The 21,128-nt window shown below is 35.3% G+C and overlaps 1 protein-coding gene across 1 annotated transcript; it reads right to left on the reverse strand.

Annotated features, from left to right (window-relative positions):
- Positions 1–18,354: 18,354 nt before the first annotated feature.
- Positions 18,355–20,573, reverse strand: LOC129951975 (uncharacterized). The gene is given in 4 exon segments (XM_056064417.1): positions 18,355–19,559; positions 19,660–20,026; positions 20,028–20,140; positions 20,182–20,573. Coding segments are annotated over 4 exon segments (1,044 nt in total). The 5' UTR covers positions 20,534–20,573; the 3' UTR covers positions 18,355–19,347.
- Positions 20,574–21,128: the final 555 nt, after the last annotated feature.

A 21,128-nucleotide genomic window follows, 5' to 3' on the forward strand; every position in this document is an offset into this window, starting at 1 on the left:
AGTAAGAAAAAGTAAAGGCACGATCTGTGCTTTAATTTTGTTCTTGAATAAATGAGTTGATCGAATTCCGGGGGTTATGTATGTGGGGTTCAAGCTCCTTCTGTCTAGGGGTTCTTTATTTTACTTAAAAAAACAATAATTTATATGTAATGAAATAGATTGTACTTTAATTAATAACTTTAAACAGAGCAAAAACTTCGAAGCGTCTTATCCTCTTGACGGATGGATTGCGAATGCGTGACGACTCTTTGTGTTCTCTCCTGCTGACACTATATACAGAATACGAAAGGATAGAAATAGAAGGGACGCTAGTTCTCTTTTTTTATGTCTGTCCGTTTATTAAGTGGTCGGTTCTGTCTCGTTCGTCTGTTGGAGTAGGGTGAGGTGTCGAGGTTTGGCCAATTCCACATGTATTGAATAGTCTAGGTGCTACTGAGGAATAAAAGTTGAGAAATTTATGAGTATTGTTCACAGGAATGATAGCAAGATTCCTATCTCTACTCCGTAATGTGTAAGCTGGAGTATTGTTGCTTAGAAGATAACCAGTTTTACAGAAAAAAAATTGTAATACTTTATAAAAATAGAGGTGTTTAAGTGGGAGAATATCAGAGCTGGCAAACAACGAAAAACTGTGTTCAAATCTCTTCTTCTTCCAGATGTTAAAATATGCTTTTGAGTAACTAACAAAGGTTGTATATAGTTTTTATAAGTACCACCTCAACAAATTATTCCATATTGTATTTTTGATTGAATTAGTCCATAATAAATGGTCTCCATAATTTCCTTGCAACAAAAGTTTCTCAAGTGAATGCTTCACATAAGTAGTTGACAACAAAAATTTTTTTAAAGCTAAGGTGTACACTTTCCAGTTAATTTTATTACCAATTATGAGACCAAGATATTTATATTCAGCTACAGGTTCGATGCGAAAACATTTAGGAGAACAAACAACATCCACTTCATTTGTTGGGACACTATTAGAGACGCAACAGGATAAGCTATTAGAGACGCTACAAGAAAAGCTACTTAGTGAGAATCTTCTACAGTCTATGCTGTGCTGATTAAGAAGTGTAAGATTTATATCTAAAGCAGTCAAATTGAGAAACATAACTCTTGTTTTTTCAATAATAACAAGCTTATGAATGCCAAACCAATGTCTGAATTACTCCAAGTCGAAATTTATATCCGAAATTAAATCTAACATTGTGGGACTAAAATAAACATAAGCTATGTCATCAGCAGAGCCACTTAAGCCTTACACTGAACCTTGAGGAACTCCTATAATAATACTTCTGGATTCGTTGAAATAACCTTTTGCTTCCTGTTTTTAAGGTAGGAAGAAAACCAATCTAGCATAAAACCTCTGAATCCAGCTTCTTCTAATTTTCTCAATAATATGGCATGATCTTGACTGTATCAAATGCGTTCTTAATATCAATATATAGAGTAGCAGTGTACTTTTTCTAATCAATACTTTCGGGGATTGACAACAGTGGTCTAAAAGTGCATCTTCAGTTGATTTACCAGCTCCAAATCCATACTGATTTGAGCTGAAAAAATTTATTTTTTCAAGATAACTGACTAATCTACACTTGATGACTTTTTCACAAAAAAAAATTGAGAATACTGGTAATAGGGATATAGGCCTATAGTTATGTATACATTTTTTATCACCTTTCTTAAATATAGGAATTACTTCAGCTTCTTTCAAACTTTGTGGGAATTCACCTTGAACAATACTTTTGTTAAATAAATAAGTTAAAATGTCAACCACATTATGGCTAACTTTTTTGACAAAGTTGTTGGAATAACTATTTGACGTAGTAGAAAATGTTGGACAATATCTTCAATTTTAGTGAAGTGAACAGTTTGAGATAAAAGTAAAATGTAAAGGCGTTCTTTTTAGACAGCTTCTAACGTCTCAAAAAGAACGAAGTTGGTTGCAGTTGTGTTCATTGTAGTTGTGTTCATTGAACAAAACTACCTTTAGTAGTAAAGGTTTGTTTACTCAACAGAAAACGAATTATCGTGATATCGTGTTAAAGAAAAAACCATTTGAATGAAAACTTTCATTAAAACAATTTTCTGGACAAGTAACAGAAAAGTTATTTATGACTGCATCAGCAATAGTATTTACGGCCATTTGAATAAAATACTCATATAAATCTTAACCTACTGAAAATAACTCCGGAATGAAAAGAAGGACACGTCTGTTTTCTTCTGTGTTTATTCCTAGTTAAAACTAAGGGACATGAGATAAGATACTGATAGAAATAGGATGCGCATTTCTCCCGCATGCTGCCTTTGGGTATTTTGTGTGTACACATGTGTTCCTTTGCGATTAGTATCATATTCTATGACGCTACCCACTATCACAAGATTACTTCACCTTTGCTTATACATATTCACTTATTTTATCACCTCTTATGCGACAGTTCAGTGTAGAAACATCGCCTTATCTGCAGTGTTGAGATGGCAACGGCACGTGGACAGAACTTCTTGTTCCCATATAGCACTCCCTGCAGGTTTTTGGTTATCTCGGACTTGAGAAGCTAGGTCTTATGTTGCATTCCTCCGCGAATTTTTGAAAATTCTCTTAAAAAATATTCTCGATAAAATGAGAGACAACACCGAAATATAGTATTTTCAATGGGGTGATTTTAATTACTTCGAAAAAAAATGTATGAGGTACGATATAATTCAAAAGAATGACTGGCTTATGGCCTTATTCAAAAGTCTTATTTATACAAGGTTTTTAACTGTAATTCAACATATGTATTTTAAGAGAAACTAAGAGAGTAACATTATTAATATACATTATACATGTAGACTTGTTTTTTTTTTTTTTACAAATTCATTGAACCAAATGGACTGTTGTCCCATCTTATAACTGTTGAATATCCTAGGCGGACAAACACTTGCCTTAAACGCTCAACTATGTGTTCTATCGTTTTAGATTTAACAATCAAATAAACGGAATAAGAATTCATGACAGATAGGAAGTATTTCCCAGCATATTCAAATATGTAATTTGGTCGAAAACCTGGCCAAAAATATTTGGACACATTTTTCATATCAAATAGGTACTAAATAACCATCGTTGAAGTGAAAACCAAGTATAATGTTCTTCTTACACTTGGTCTCTTCAATATATTAAATGACTCAAATTTAAAATTTAGAAAAAATTAATTTGTTGGTTTTTATTTTTTTTTTTAAATTTGTTTATCCAAATAAATAAGTTAAGTTGTTTCACAAGTTTATTTTCTGTTTTTATTTATTATTTAGTTTTTCTTACAAGGAAATAACTTAAAATGGCGTCAATGGCCGTTGGCTTCTCGAATTCGAATGCCTTCGTCTTCGTTATTTACATGAAGTTGGCTGCGGTTATTTTATATTAACAAGGAAGTTGGCAACAATTCTATATAATAAGGTGTAGCTGCCATCGCTAAAGTGCAAACCAAGTATAATGGTCTTCTTACACTATAAGTCTCTTCAATTTATTATACTACATCTCAGCCCATCGTCATCATTTTAACCTGAAATGATATTCGGACATACTTCCTGCTCATACAAAGCTCGAAGTTGAGCCGCTGTGGATGAAGTTGGCGGTTCAATGTTCACCCATAGAAGTGCTTCCAAAAGTTGCGATTTTGTTAATTTCTTTGAACACTTTTTTTTTAGGATTCCCTTCTTTAACCATTCCCACACCTGCCTCTCAACTTCTCTTTTATCTGCTGGTGACATCCTTCTGACTCTTTCATACAAAGGTGTCCCGTCTTTCATTATAATCTTCATACTGATGGGTGACTTCACTTCTTTCTCTGGCTCATGCTCATCAATTATAATTTTGATTTGCTCTTAAACTTCTTTAGGTAGATGGTGTAGGTTGACTACGGGCATGACATCTTCTTTCACTGCCCCAAAACACGTTGCTTGAAACTTTGTTTGATATGTGGCCTTCCTGCTGATCTTCGGGTTGATCCTCGCGTCTGGATATCTTACTTCAGCCTCCCAACAATCCATAATTTAGCCTTCCCCTCCTCAACCGACCAACCTCTTGCTACCCTTCTATCATCAAAGTTTACCTGAGCCCTATTTTCCCCAATTGATACTTGTACGTTATTTGACGTACCTACTGCTTCTTTAATTTGCTGTCTAAATTTTATATTCTAACCTTGTATAATGACAGAAGCTTGACTGATCACATCAGCACCTACTAACATTGAGAACAACATAATATCGCATTCGTGCATAACATGAATCCGGTCAATTGTCACTATCGTGTCAAAACATCCGAGAGTTCTGATTTTTTTATTTCCTAAATTTAGTAAGGATGGTTGGTCTGTCTTCCAGTACCACATTTGGAAAACTCGTGTCTTAACAGCGATAAGTCACATCCCGTGTCAATAAGTGCTGTCTGTCACCTCTACACCCATAATGTATACATCTTTCATAAGATGTCCTGTCCTACTTCTAAAAAGGGCTTTGGCTTTCGTCTCTACTTTTGCGTCGCCACAGCCGTCGATTTCTTACACTCAAAAGATCTATGCCTATAGCACCACATTTAAAATATTTGTACCCCTGTTGACAAGACCTTGCCAAGTGGTTCAATTCTCCAGACTTTAAACAATTTTTTTGCGTCCTCCGGCTTGGCTGAAGTTACTGCTTCACGCTTCACCGAAGTCACAGGTAGAAATCGTTGGGTAATATCAGACACCACTTGTTGTTTTATGCGCTCATAAATTTTGAGTTTTGCTTTAACCCTACAATGCATGATTTTTTTAAATGTTGTCAATAAAATATATGAGACAATAAATGATAACAATAACAATTAAACTTTATTAGTATAAACTTTAATTTAATGGAAACACGACTTGTTCTTTTTCTCTACTAATCGGAAGTGAGTGTTCACCATATTTTATTTGTCTTCTTGGCATACAAGTTTCTAGTTCTGACCAGCAGAAGGCGGTCGCTCTACTTATTAGTTCTTAAAGTCTATTTACATTGTGACCAGCAGATGGCGGTCGCTCTATTAAATAGTTCTTAAGGTCCATTTACATTATTTACATGATTTACACCTTACATTAGTTTTGAAGATTTTCATTTTTTTTAAGATTAATATTTACCTCTTAACTAGGAACAACGAAAATAATCATATATTTAGTTCCAAAATAACAATACCTCTACTTATTGATGAAATTTATAAAAGCAATTGTTGTCTTTGTTCAAACACAACTCAACACGACACTTTTCGCATTATTTATAAGTTTTTCCCTTGCATTGTGGTTATTTACAGCGTTGTCTCTTCTCGCTCCATATAGGAAGATGATCAAATTTGTCCAATCTGACATCTCGAGGGGGAAGGATTGCTGCATTTCTTTTATTTTTCTTCTCAATCATGTCTTCTATGGCAGAAGACGGTCTTCCTCTTTTTCTTTGTAATGATGGACCACACATACAAAGACTTTTAGCGATTTCCAGTTAAAAATCTTTTAATTTAATCAGAGTTTGTTCATTCTTTTGTTCTCCCACCCTCTTGTGCAGTAGCCAGCTATTTATGGTGGCCATGTCTAGAAAATGGTAAAACAAACGCAGATACAATTTTTTAGTGCGCATTTTTATTTTGTACTTCCCAAGAAAAGAGTCCAATAAATCCACTCCCCCCATATGCTTATTATAGATTTTTACTATTTTGGGACAATCTACTTCAATATTTTTGTTTTGTTTTTTACAATATCGGCTAACCTTTTCAATGGGCAGTTGACCTACAAAGGACGAGGACAAAACAACAGGCTTATTATCATACCACATCACTGTGCCAACTTCCGTGCCATCTACATCAGCTACCCATTCTTCTGAATGCCCTCGTTCTGTTTTCGTACTCTTCAGGTCTTTTCGGTTTGGGATTTTTATATCTTTGCCTAGTCGACCTTTTTTGACCGTTCCCAGTGATTGGATACCTTGTTTCGAGAGGAAAGAAATAAGTTCTGCAGAAGTTTAGTAATTATCGAAAAATAATTTGTATTGTTGGTATCTCGGGATAGTTCTTGCTAGGCGGACTACAATATTACTACTTGCACCCAAGTCAGGCTCATTAGCATATCTCAATTCAGAATTATTTTCCATTCCAGAGTATATCTCGAAGTCGTATGCTATGCCTCTATCGTCACATAGCACGAGAAGCTTATATCCCCATTTGTGCGGTTTGTTGGGAAGGTATTGACGTAAGAAATTTGCAGCTTTCGTTGCGCACATCTGTTTGTCCACTGATAAAGTCTCCCTCTTAGGTATACTCTGGAATTTCTTTTTTAGACTTTCTACAGGGTGGGCCGTAAATAAGTGCACTTAAAAAAAATTATATTAATACAACTGTAGCGCTTTTAAATGAAATATTTATTTTAAATTATACAAAACGAAATGAATTTTTATTTTTTAAAAATTAAATCATCCAAATATTGTCCATTCAGCCGTCGTTGAAGGATTATTAGAGTACACCTTACTCTTGAGGTAGCCCCATAAAAAGAAATCCGGTGGCGTTAAGTCAGGGCTCCTGGGTGGCCAAGCAATATCACCCCTCCTCGATATCAACCTTCGAGGAAACATTTCTCTAACGACCTCCAGAGAGTCTTTACTTGTATGGCAGGTAGCGCCATCTTGCTGGAACCAGGTGTGAATAGTGTAACCACTCGATTCTTGCAGTTTTGGAGCTAAAAAATCTCTAAGCATCGAAACATAACGCTCTGAATTAACAGTAACATTACGCCCGTATCGATCTTCATAAAAATACGGCCCTATGATCCCCCACTTGGCTAATCCGGCCCAAACGGTCGCTTTGAGAGAGTGTAACGGTCGTCCATGTTTTAAGCGTGGATTTTCGACAATTTTGTCAAATAACAAATCCGTTGACAGGAAAATGAGCTTCGTCTGAGAAGATAATGTTATTGAAGTGAGGGCATCTCCGTAACATTTCTGTTGCGAAATTGAACCGTGAAACAAAATCGGATTCGCGCGTTTCCGTGTAGAGCTTCTTGGATCCTCGCGCACAGAAGCTTGTACGCGTTCAATTGTTTCTGCAGTCCGCCTGTAACGTGGGCGTCCTGTAGGTGGAAGTTTTTGCGTTGATCCCGTTTCCTCGAATGTTACGATCCATTTTTTTGATTACATTCGTACTTGGACACTCGGTGATGTTGCGTAATCCAAACTTTACCCGAAAAAGCCGACGAACAGTCACGTATGAGCGATTGTTTTCATAAAAGGAGCGAACGCAGAAAGCGCGCTGCTCTCCCGTGAACGGACTAATTGTGACTAAAAATTTAGATCTCGAGCTGCAAGGAGATACCATCCCCGCGCGTCTCGGTTATTTCGTTCGGGAGTTAGAGCGAGACAAAAAGTGCACTTATTAACGGCCCACCCTGTATTATTGGCCTTATTTTATGTAAGCGATCATGTCCTGGATGGCATGATGGTACTTGTAAGGAATTGTCGTTGAAGTGCAGGAACTGTCTTATCTTCTCAAAATAATTCACGGTCATAGTCTCTATTACTAAAGGTATACCTAACTCAGATTCCCAATACATCCGTATATTAGGCAATGGAGCAATGCTCATAAGCAAACATATACCTAAAAACTTTTTTAATTCGTACGTGGTGATACAGAACTGTTTAGATGGGTCTTTTTGGATGCTGAATTTATGCATTTCTTCAACTATGTGGGTTAGTAGTTCATTATCAAAAAAATATAAAAAATATTGCAATGGAGTATCGATAGTTGTGATTGGCGGCTCTAAAACTGTATGCCCAGAAAATTGGGGATGGTTAGCCTGTAAAGACTTCTTTTTCCAAATTAGATTTCTTTTCTTTCTTTTATCAGCGGTATTATTATTTGAAATCGGATTTCTGGTAACTGGCATAGTGAATGAACTTCTACTTTGGCGTGATGACGTACTTGGCTTTGAAATGCTGGATTGAGGATTTGTTTTGGTGAAGGAATTGTTTTCGGCACAGAGAGTGCTATAGTAAGTAGAAGATAATGGTGCTCAATATCATTTTCAGAGTCACTCTCTGCAGACATTTGGTCCAAGTTTTCTTTGATTTTCGCCATGTCATCATCACTTTCCGCACTTGAAAAGTCTAGACCGTCTTCGCTCCCTGAAGGTATATCTAAATACTGCTCAACCAACTCATCAGATATAACCTTCTTCGCCATTATCTGTAATAAAATCCAACCATGCATTAGTTCACTTCTAATATGTTGTATATTAGAAGCGAGCTAATGCATGGTATACCATATCTGGAACGTTTAAATAAGTAGGTATATTAGTACATAAAACAGTAATAATTAAAAAAATAACTTACTTTCGTTAATTATACTTTATTTTCAATGTTAACTTATTTTTTCCACTTAGAAATTTTGGTACAACTATTTTATTTGGATTTTTCAATTTACGCAAACCACGAAATCAAATCGATCGATCAACTTTCTGTACTAAACAATATCAATCGATCTAGTGCATAAATTTGTCCTCAGTAAACCGGTGCTAAGAGCTTAAAAATTATTCCGTCGGTCAAAAGATGTCGCTATGTATCTCTAAACAATCAGGAGACTTGTTTGTTTTGTCTGTACCAAATATGGAACAGTATATGCCAATTATTGAACGCTATTTTCAGCTTTGACTTAAAAGGCCCAAAAACTGCAACATCTAACGGCTGCAAGCGATGGCTTGTGTGTGGGGGAAAAGACACAAGACTTATTCCATTATCTCGAGCATACGTTATAGCTTGTAAGCTGATGTGACTTTCATGATTATCACATAATAATAAAATCGGATGATCTTTAGAGCTCAGTGTGTACTTTTGGATATGTTGTAATACTGACACAAATATATCACAATTTATCCACCCACTCCTATTTGCAGCCCCGATGCTTCCTTCAGGTGCACCTTCAAGAAAATGGTCTTTGTAGTGCACACGGGGAAATACAAATAACGGTGGAATAGTATTTCCGCTTGCAGAAATAATAGCACCAAACGTAACAAGTTCGCTTCTCTCCGATGAAACGATTTGTCCTACTTGTTTCTGTGATTTAGGAGCCAAAACCTTAGGAGTGACTAAAACAGTAGATACACCTGACTCATCAAAGTTAAATATTCTGTCGGCAATAAAATTATGTCGCTGCAAGACTTCAGCCAAATTATTATAGAAATCTGTAACTGCAGTTCTATTAAAAGCGAACGACCGTGCAGCGCTGGTGTTTTCTGGCTTTCGCAAACTTAGATTTGAATTTCGTTCCCTGTATTTACGCATCCACTCTAAGCCAGCCATTTGATTTTTATCCCATTGCCCTGGATACTTTAAATTCAATGCTTTTGCGTATTCATAAGCCAGCTTACGAATTTGGACCGTCGTCGTAAGCCCATAATGCATCTTGCAGCAGTTAATCACGTATTCATTTAAGCGCTCCTCTTCTTCCAAGGAGAAGACTTGCAAGCTTGTGTATTTGGACTGAAAACTACGAGGCTTAATGCCATCTTTTAATTTCTTTACTCTGCTTTGTAAAGTTGATGTTTTGATATTGTACTTCAATGCGGCTTTTCTATAAGACAATCGTCCTTGCATTACTTCGTCAACTGCTGAATTAGCGGATTCTTCATCAACTTCATGGGTTCGTGTACCCTTTTTTTTTATATTTCCGAACCATGATTCTGAAATGAAATATTTATTTTAATAAAACATACCTACCTTAATTATAGATAGTGTAATTAAAGGGCTATATTTTATTAACTAAAATCTATATTTAATGTTTTGATTGAAATTTGTAAACGAAAGATTTAAAGGGGAGCATTCGTACGCGTACGAATGTGCCCCATGTATTACTGTCCGAATGTACCCCAGTAGGATGCACAAAACAAAAATCACAACTTTTTATAAATTCTTATCAAGAATTGAAATATTACTTTTTAAAACACAAAATAAACATTGTTTACATAAATTCTTCAACACTATTTTGCAAAAACATATAAAATTACATACTCACAATTAGATCGTAAACTTCAGTAAAAAATTACTCACAGCACTCGGAAACACGTTACGTCTTGTTACTTTTCACAACTTGGCGCCACTGGCTCCTAGTTGGTTGTGGTTGAGCAAAATGGCGGCTAGTATGTAAACACACAAGCAAACACGTGTCTGTACTTCGTTTAGTTTTTCTTTTATACTCACTGTACGAATGTGCCTCATGTACGAAGGGTGACCACTTTCCCCTATGCATTGTAGGGTTAAGTTCGTCAATTGTGGTCCCTTCGTACAAAACTATCTTATTTACTCGATCGTCTTTTAACCCCGCAATAAAATAGTCATTTATGGACGCATCATCAATACGCACTGGCTTCGCAATTTCTAATAACTTGTAAAGATATTCTTTGTACGTTTTGTTAAGTTCTTTATGCCGACTCCTCAAACGCTTATGGATTCCAGCTGAACTAAACTCAAAACCGAATTCTTCAAATTGTGCTACCCAATCATCTACATTCTGCACATTCTCACCCGAAAAAGATGGTATGGCGCCGCGCCGTTCTCTATGTCCCTGAAATTAAAAGTGCTTGATGGCAACATTTCTCTTTCAGTGACTAGATTCTGCTCCGAGACTCCTTCCTGCCGAGTCGTCGTCAGATATGTTAGGTACCCCCAATTTCTATATTGAAATGTGTCAATAGTCGTTCCGTCAACTGTTTTTTGTTTCCCGTCAAAGGTAATCAAAATTCCCTCAGTTTTTCCTTTAACAACTATATTGTCATTGAAATAATCTCTGGTTCATTTATTTTCCACCTCCTTACCCCCTTTACAAAACCAAATTAAAATTATTCAAATTAAAAATAAAAATATTTAAAATTAAATGATTCTGAAATTTTTTAATTTAAATATATGTAGGGTAAGTTCGGGCATTATGGCGCACCTAACGTTAATCTAAAATAACTTTAACCCTTTGTTGACCAAGCTATTAAAAATGGTACACAAAATATTTGTTTGTCGATATGTTTTTAAATTTAGGGTTTCTTAAAAAGTATAGCTCATTTTTTTTTCTTCCAAGGCCCTCAAAGGACCATAGATGATAGTGGTACCGTTGGGCTGTAGGGTACAGAAAAAAAAGTATTTAGAAATTAAAATTTATTTTCGTTTCTATTTCAATATAAAATGGAATGTATGCACACACATTATTTTCTGAAATTAATTCTATGGTACAGAGTAAAACAATTTTTTTTATCATTGCAGCAAAGGTAAATATTGCAATGACTGCATTTTGAATAAGGCTTTGATTGTATTTTGTTTATGCTACAGACTTCGCATCTTCCCCGTGTTTCAACAAATTTTGGCCAGTGAACACCTAGGTTTCCCAGTCGCACGTCCTTTGAAACGGATTCTCCTTTGCCCCTTCGTTTTTTGGTGCATTGCGCAGGCTCGTCATTATTAGATTTTCTGCTCAGACTCTGTTTGTCAACAGGTAAATCTTTTTGCGTTAAAAGTCCAAGGGTGACACATCTTTTGTACTCCAGAAGAGATATTTTTTCATTCATTTGGCCGTAAACGATAAAGGAGTAAACAAAACATATTTCGATCATTCCCCAAAAGAGCCGATGCCACCACTTTTTTGTCCTATGGTCTAGGCCATATGCAGCCCGAAGTTGATCAGCATGGTCCACTCCACCCATATATGTGTTATAGTCTTTTACGACTGTAGGACAACTGACTTCGTGTTTCACTCCTGATTTATCTCTTCTAGCAACAGTTGTAAGCTCATTGCAGTTATATGTGAAGAAAGGTTGTCACAAATAATCACTTTTTTTCCTTCAAGCCTTCTAAGTCTAGGAATCATTTGACACTCGAGCCAGTCTGTAAATATGTTTGCATCGAACCATCCAGACACACTTACGTTATATCGACAGCCTGTGAGACCATTTTCCGTCCACGTTGTCCACATCTTCGTAGCACAACATAAGGCGGCATAAGCTCCCCAGCAGCGTTACCGCAAAACATCACAGACACTGATGTCTTGGAAGCATTTCCAATTATTTCTGGATACTTGCTTCCTTTTTAACGAGAACTTTTTTTTTCCAGGGTCATCAGTTAAGTTCGTTTCATCAAAGTTCCAAATATTTGTAGGGGGGACGCACAGTGGTAAAAGTGGGATTTATAGGTGGACATTGCTTCTAAGCTCTAGAAATACTATTGGTTTTGGTTTCTAATATTGACGATATGTTTGCAAGTTACTCGAAATATGTTTTGCAGATTATAATACTAGGATGTTTTGGGGCAACCGTGTCGTAGCCCTTTATTTACTGTCCGATATGCTTATACTATGGGTAAACAAAAAATAAATAATAAAACAAATGTGATAATTATTTTGTATTTAAATTAAAAACAAATCTTATCAGTTTTACACAACTCAATCAAAAATGTATGTAGGTACAAAAAAAGGAAAACAATATAGGTACTCTAAGCAAAATATAAACTTGAACTTTAACACTTAAAATTTTTGTGTGCAGTATTTTGGATTGAATGTAAAAATAACACTTTTTGCAGGTTTTTAAAACTTACAAAATCATAGCTTCAAAAATCTCTGGCCGATTTTGATAAGTGATAGCTCATTACACTCCACATTAAAAAAAAAATAAAAAAAACGAAAATTAAAACTATACCAACAAAGAAGTTCAAGAAAATAGAAATTAAAATGTTGCTTAAAATTTCTTCAAAGTCTAAAAACCGTGAAAAAAAGTGTAATTTTTTGATTCAATCCAAAAAATCTGCACACAACTTTTAAATTATAACGTTCAAGTTTATATTTTGTTTAAAATACGGAAGTTTTTGTTTTCAAAAATGAAATCAAAAATCTTAAATCGATCTAAAAGTTACTGAGTTAACAAATTTGAAGCATGAAAAGTTAAAAAAAAACGGTTTTTGGACAATAAATTTAAATTTGCATTAAATGATGTACTCAGTCATACCTACAACATTCACTAGGTCACATCATAAGAAGGTGCAATTTGTTTTATTCTGCAGAACAGTCTAATAGTAGCATTAAATCTTCAGAGAAACTATCACCGTTTTTTTTCGCATGTATCATAGCGCTACTATCATTTCTTGATAATGTTGAAATGTAAGGATCAGATGAATAGAGAAGTGTGTGAAATAAATCTTCCATTGTACATTTTCTGTTGAATTTTCTCGTGTGGTGTTCTCTATATTTTCTCAAATCCTTATTTCTTGCTTCGAGCGCCTCTTCGGACATCATCCCGATTGCCATGGAACAGGACTGGATAACTTCATGAGAATGAATCAACAGTTTATGCACGCTTGCTGGCATTGGATACCAGGGATATAAATTAACGTATAACTCAGCGGTCTCTCGGGTATAAGTCGAAAAACGTTCGATATTAATTGAAAATCCACTGGAAATAGCCTGAAGAATGTTCATCAATTTTATAAATAAATATAGAAGACTTTGCGACTTTTTTATTGAATAAATAAAATAAAGTTTGAAGAACTAAAAAACAATTTTTTGCTGATCTAAAATACATCTATGTTCAAGTACATTTGGGAAGATGAATGCTGTAGATTTGAGATCAATAAAAAAGTGTTTTTAGTTGTTAAAACTTTATTTTGTTTATTACCTGAAGAATGTTGTTAAGCCGTTTAAGTAATTCTTCATTAACTCCAGTGATTGATGCAATAAGAGTATAATTTTGAAGAAAACGAGCTGCAGTGTTTCCATCATTTGTCGAGCCGAATCCTTGTTTTACAACATCAACGAGTAATCCAGTTTTTTCTCTTATCTGCGTTTGAACTTTTTCTTTGGTATTCTTGAAAACTGCTTGTTGGTCTTGATCTTTCTTTAAAATACGCCATTTACATATATACAACCGATATGAAATGTTGAGGCATAATTCAAGGCATCTTATATAGGCGTGAAGGGATGAAACCCCAAAATCGTATTGAGCTGTATCCTTAGGTCGACTATAAATTGACGGAAGATCGTTCATTATTTTTGGAGTAGCTCCACATATGCTGCACGTCTGCACAGACTTGCCTGTGTACGCACTTAATGTCTTTCCGTCAACCATTGTCATTTTAAGGTCATAGTAAATTCTTACATTTGAGGTTCCAACATTAATTATAGTGGGTTTTAAGTTCGCTATTTGTATATCCATTGCCGATGTCTCTTTTTTAATGAATTCAATAGTCTCCTTTTGAAAGATAATTTTTACTGGCCTACAAAACCGTGGGGAAGATGATTTGTTGTTGTTCCAAACGAGCTGGTCTCCATCATGTGTTTTTAGTTGGAGTGGTACAACACAAATTGAATAGATTGTGGTGTCTACTGGGCTACTTACACCTTGCTCTAGGTTAGTAATTTCTTCTTCGTCCTCAAAGTATTCCACTGTTACTTCTTCTCCGTTACTTACCTGATGTACCTTTTCCTCAAATCTCTGTTTGTACATTGAGTGTCCAGAACTACCATCGCAGCCCCATTTGCAATACAATGTTAAATCCGATTTTAAATCACTTCTTTTTAAAACTTCTTCTAAGGCCAATGCAAGACGTTGACTTGTATGGTCCAGAAGGCCTTGTAATGTGACTTCCGCGGATGTGTCCGTTATTTTAATCAAATTTTCGGCCGGATAACATTTTTTTTTTGCATCCAAAATTTTTGGGTAAGACGGATAAATGGGGGACAAACGATCTTTGGCTCCTTTTTGCATAAGTATGTAAGAAAATTTTGAAAATCGTCCTTGAACATACAAAGAAAGAGCCTCTTCTGGAGTATATCGTTCTGGAGAAGATTGTTTAGTCAAACAGGATTTTATTATTTTTGTTGCCCTGTCTGGTGAATTCTCCGTTACTTCTTTCACCAGAGAAGAAGCATTGCGCTTTCCCATAGAGTAGAGGCTGAGAGAAGTAGCATATGAAAGCTCTTCATATGAATAATTATCCACTAAATGTTGTATCCGTCTCTTTTTTTGTTTATCCCCTAGCTCGTGGAATTGTTTAAGCGTCTTATCGCCGCTGGAACTTGGGACACTCAAATTTAAATCTGGCTCTGTGTCGAGGCTCACATTTCTACCAAGCCACTGGGAAAATTTCGTTATGAAATTCTTTTTACTCCAGTGGCATGTAACCCATTTCTCACGCATTTTCCGTAAGAACACATTTACTTTGACCATTAAAAGTTCTTTTATATGCTCATCATCAATACCTTTTAAAATTAATTGTGCCCTTACATACTCCCGAACAGCAGCATCCTTTTCTTGGGAAGTTTGCTCCACCCAGACGTCAAAAATCTCTTTTCGCTGAAAGGACATTTTTCTTGAAATTCGTGGTTTCTGAAAGCGGATGGTTCTATATGGTTTTTAATTTTTACTGCTCCTACAACAACAAGATAGTGAAAACCAGAAAGTGGGACTAGGTGGAAAAAAAAGTTGCCGCTCATCAAACATTTTTTTATAGGTTAAGTTTAAAAGATTCGAGTTGTTGGTACTAGGTATACATTTTAATTGTATCAGCTCGAATGCTTTTTAATATAACTGTACTTACCTCTGCTAAGATTTTCTGAGAAAAAAAGAAATAGTGGACTTCCAATATAAGGCATACACACTATATTAAAATTACTTATTTATTCGTGGGGTCGTGTAATCAACTTTTTGTTTAAAAGAAAGTACCGTTTGTACACGTGCTATTGTCTCAAACCAGATAATTTTTTTTGTTTCTTACTTGTCAGCCATTTCTAATAATAGAATAAAGTACAGTTAGTCAAATTGTTGTCTAAGATTTTTTTTCCAAATGTCCACCTAGATTGTGCATTTTGACCACTGTGGGACGTCTTTAAGCTCTTGTGCTATGTTTTCGAAAAAACTCCTCAGCATAGGCTCATCTACTGCCGCTCGTGTGCGTTTAACATTTTCTGCAAAACGTACCGAAATGTCTGGGTGTCTTGCTTCGAAAGCATTTATCCAATCAATGCCCGGGAGGTTATTTTGAAATACTTTTACATGTCTTCCACATCGACTTAAGTAGTTTTTGATTATGTGTCGCAGCTCTCCGATATTAATCGGAAATCCGAAATCAAGCATTCGACAAAACTTTGCTCTTCTTCTGCAGTAAAAACATTGGGCCGTCCTGGTATTTTTAAATGTATTCCCTTCAATTTGTAAATGATGGTTCTTCTTGGAATTTTATACTTTTCTTCAGCCTGTCTTTGTGAAATTTCGCCCCTCCTTATCTCATCCAAGCAATTTTGTAGGGTCTCAGCTGTATAATCGGCATAACGTCTTGCCCCCAAGATCCTAGTATATTTTCTAGGCATTTCTGTGAAGAGTAGATTCGTATACGATCATTGCATTAGTTACAACTAAAAACAATATATTGGTACCTAGATGCAGAAACATATTTCGGGGTAACTTTGCTCCGGAGCAAAGTAACCCCAAACCAACTTTCGGGGTTACTTTGCTCCAGTGCAAAGTTACCCCAAAATTAAGAAAATAGATATGTTTTCACAAAAAAAAATATCATTATGTTTTGAGACCAAGAAGGTTAACTTTGTATAAAATTAAAAGAATAAAAGACACTTAAACGGTAACATAAATACTTACTTTTTGTATTTGGATACACACACTTTAACACTTCAAATTTTCTACCTGCAAAAAAACACACAACTATGTCGTTCCTCTTCGGACTACTATGGTTGACTGAAAATTAAACGTAGATATGCAGCTGCACATGATTTTGCACACACATAAACATTATATTATATTACAGTTAGATCGGTGAGCAAAACTCATCGTGTCTGAACATGAAACGAATATTAAACTCTTTATGACAATGGCGCAAAGTTACACCCGCTGGGGCAAAGTAACCTTGGTTTACGGTACAAAAATATAAGAATTTAGTTCATAAAAAAAAAGTTATTATTAAATATTACCTATGAAAGTCCGCATTAAGTCTTCCGTTTCATCAAAGGAGCATTTCATGTAGTATGATTTATGAAAATGCACAGGGAACGTGTTCTTGGAGGTTGGATGTTGACGACGTTGACGGGTCCGGTAAACATGTATCAATCGGTTTTAAGATGCATTCAAAATCAGCGTATGTTACAAATGGAACCATCATTTGTTTATCATAGCTTGGAAATTTGATAATCTTGTTATCATTTGCTGACGTTTTTGTTACAATTTTTTTGCACTCGCTCTTGTGTTTATCAAATGAGCGGTCATTGTAAAAATGCTGCAAGCAAGTATTACAGAAGAATAATCTTCTTCTTGAACTTTCCAATACTTCACTTGTGATCAACCGACTGATATGCTTTATCCACATAAAGTGCCTAACTTCACCGCTCATGTGGAGTAAGAGATTAACATGATTGTGTTTCTCTTGAATTGTCATGTAATATGGGCACTCAATTTGTGATTTTCCCCCTCAGAAATTCCAAAAACATATGATGCTTTCAAACGTTTTTATTTCTGGTAATTCAAGGAGAAATGAAAGCCCTGTGAAATCCAGAATGATATTGTCCAGGGCAATTATATCTCTGGATATATCAGATACTTGATAGTAGGAAGATGTTCTCTCTACATGTGACTCAAGCTCTGGATGAAAAGCAGATATAATCGCCCATTTAAAACAATATTCATCATTGTTCTGTACATTTACAATGGCTTTCTTGGCCGCAATTTTTTTTTTGGTAAAGATAAATATCTTGAACCACTCAATGGCTGGTATTTGTTGATGTTGATTTCCACTGATTTTATTCTTATCAGTGCCCAGCCCATCCACTATCCCTTTCTTGGAATTCATCCATCATCAAGAATGGGATTTATTTCTACTTCCAGGAAAACTGCTTTCATTTCCGCAGCCATTGATTTCAGTTCTATTACCATTTCCTCACCACTTATTTTTGCGTACTCCGCAAATAGTTCCAAATTGAATTTTATAGACTGGTGTTCACTAATTTTTTGTTGTAGGATTTCATGCATCATTGCTTTATTCTTATTAAGGAAAACAATCGCATCCAGTTCATGTTCAGTTTTATTTTGAACAGAAATGGATATTACTCGATTCTTAAATGAATTCCTTATTTCATTCACGTTTCCCTTATAAAGTATTTGCACTTTGGTTTTGTGAACATTTTTGCGTATATGTTCTACCCATTTGCTTTTGGGTATTTGTTCTTCGCAAAATGTACAAGTAACCGTGCTTGTATTCTTTATCTTTGTTGCAATTCCCGCTGCAGAAGTTGATGGTTGGTCGTCAATTATTTTCGAAGCTGCTGATGAGATTGATAGTCGTTCTTGTTGTTGTTGAAGTTCGCGTATTTGTAATTGAAGCTTTTCAATTAATTTCTGATGTTGTTGAATTTGCTGTTGATGTTGTTCTGGTAGTTGTTGTTGTGGTTGTTGTAGTTGGTTCAATGGATGTCCTTGTCCATTTTGATTCTTTGCGCATTGAATTAAATGCGACTTTTGATCTGTTTGAGATTGAAACGTCTCCCCACAAAGAAGACAAGATCCCGACAAGTTTAAATGCTTCGTTTTAATGTGACGATTTAACACACCGACACTTGAAAACATTTTCTTGCAAAACGCACAAGATTTTGTATTATTTATCTTTATTTAGATTTAGATTAAAATGGTTTTATTATTTTTTTCAATGAATAAATTCATAATTTACAAAAACAAAAAAGCATGGCATTTTGCCGTCTGCCTAGTTGACAAAACATGAAAATTTCACATGATATGAAAATTTGATTGAGCAATAATTCGTATGTATTTTTGCAATATACAGTGTAGGACAAAACTAAAGCACGAAATCATTTTATTTTGAAATAAGTCAAATAAAACTACAAATTAAGATATAAAATTAAAAAACGCATCGCAATTCGTTTTCTGCATTATTGTTGATTAGATAGTTGCAGGTGGCTTCTACCAACTCTCGAAGGGTTAGTCGTGGTATTCGCTGATTGGTTCGTGGCGGGCGGCTTCTATCGACTCTCGAACAAGTTATTATGTATTACGCGGAGGCTGCAGAGTTGCCACATATCTAATAATAAATAACTTAATAATAATTTAATCAAAAAAAATGTATATGATGGCTCCATATCTATAAATAAAAGAAAATAGAAATGCAATGGTTAATGTCAATGAAAATCAAAATAAAATTTACATTATATAATTAAGGGTGTTTAGTTAAAAAATCTTAATAAGAATAACTAAGATGGGACTTACCCTTTAGTTGTGGTTTAGCTTTCGGATAAGGGTGTTGATTTTTGTCAAAATCGTCGCATTCTTTTTCGGTCCACGATGCTTAGTGGTTTAAGATACACCGAACTAAAAAATCTATTGTTTGCGACACTTCCTTTGGGTATTCTATATTAAAAGCATAGAAATACCCAATGGTTTGGGCCAGGACATCAAAAATGTTTGGCGTGTCGGAAGACCAAACTATTTTATGCTCTATGAAAATATAGGCAGTTTTTGTCACATACGAAATGCCTGGGAAGGAGAGTATAAAATAATAAAATTGTTAGCAACAATAATGAATAATAACAAAAAGAAAAAATGAAGATAAAATGCTGATAACTTCAAATATATTGATATATTTCAAATAAGAATTAACTTAAATATGCATACCAACTACAGCAACCCATGGCGCAGATACTGGAGATTTTAAATCGTCTAACACTGTTCCAATCTGTAAAAGAAAATTTGAGAATTAGTAAAAAAAAATAGGGTTTTGTATACTGGTTGCCTACCGGAAACGATTGTATGAGAAAATCTAGATTTTCTTTAAAATGGTGGCTAATGCAATTTAGAATCTCCATTTCTTGATGGCCTTCTAAAGCTGCTTCATTTTTCTTCGAAAAAAATTTGGCCAGAGATGATTTTTCAGTGGTGAAGTCAGCTGGTAGGAGTTTTTGAAAATTTGTCTCAGTCAACTGAGAAAAATGCTTGTAAATGCATTCTCTCGTAAAAATATAGGGCCGGGTTAGCCTTGATCATTTCAATCGAAGGATACGACTCCTGGTTTTTGAAATATGACCTTTGCACTGGAAAGCAATCTTCCATGTAGAGAAGGATTTTCTCACGATCCTCGGTCATATCAGGATTTTGAGAATATTGTCCTTTTAGGAAAGATTGCTTCGCCTCCAGAGTCGTATCGCTGGGCTCCAATTTTGTACAGTGTTTCTTAACGGGTTTACTGCCTTTCTCTTCCTTATGGGAACTCTCAACTCATTAGTTCTGCTGCATCCAGAATTGAGGTAGTTGTTGTGGTTCCTCATCATAATGACCAGAAGTTCCAAGGAATCCGAAACAACTCTGTTCTCCTTATCCTTTTGGACGAATAAATCCGGATACTTCGCAATGGTAGTTGTTGCCACCCCTCGAAACACTTTAACTGGAATTATGGTTGATATTCTCCTCAATTCTTTTACCAGCTCTTTAGCGAAAGCATGGAGGCGATGCCCCAGACTTTGTTTCTTCTCCAGCATTTTTTGTATGCATAATTGAGAAAAATAAATAATATTTAAGAAATTTTACTTACCAGAGAGATTTTATTTGTTTAAATTTTTTGTATACCAATAGTTTTGTATTTGTTTATTATTTCTCACAAAATAATTCAAGACGCGCGCGCACTGCACAAAATACACTTTACGACGGAGGCATACAGGGCTTAAACTCCAAACTTTTGAAGTTTTGATTAAGCGGAGCCGTAATAGTATTGGAATAGGAATAATTATGCAGGGAATTATTCCTATAGTTGATATTTTGAATCTCTAAACAAGCGGAATACGCTTCCGGTAGGGTTCTAGACCTCTGAATCATGAGCATTCGTGATATATCGCCGTTAAGGCCACGCACAAACACATCCAGAGCCCTATTCCTGTACGTTTCCACAAGAACTCTTATGGTCTCTTCACTATATGTCTCAGTTTTAATTTTATTAACCATCAATGACAATTGATGGTTAACAGCCGCATAGAATTCATCCAGCTTGCTGCCCTTTTGAGCAAGCTGGTTGAGCTGGTGCTCCAGAGTTCGAAGGTCTCTCTTATCTGCATAATGTAGAGATAAGCAAGTCTTCAT

The sequence above is a fragment of the Eupeodes corollae genome, chromosome 1, assembly GCF_945859685.1.
Source record: "Eupeodes corollae chromosome 1, idEupCoro1.1, whole genome shotgun sequence".
Lineage (NCBI taxonomy): Eukaryota > Metazoa > Arthropoda > Insecta > Diptera > Syrphidae > Eupeodes > Eupeodes corollae.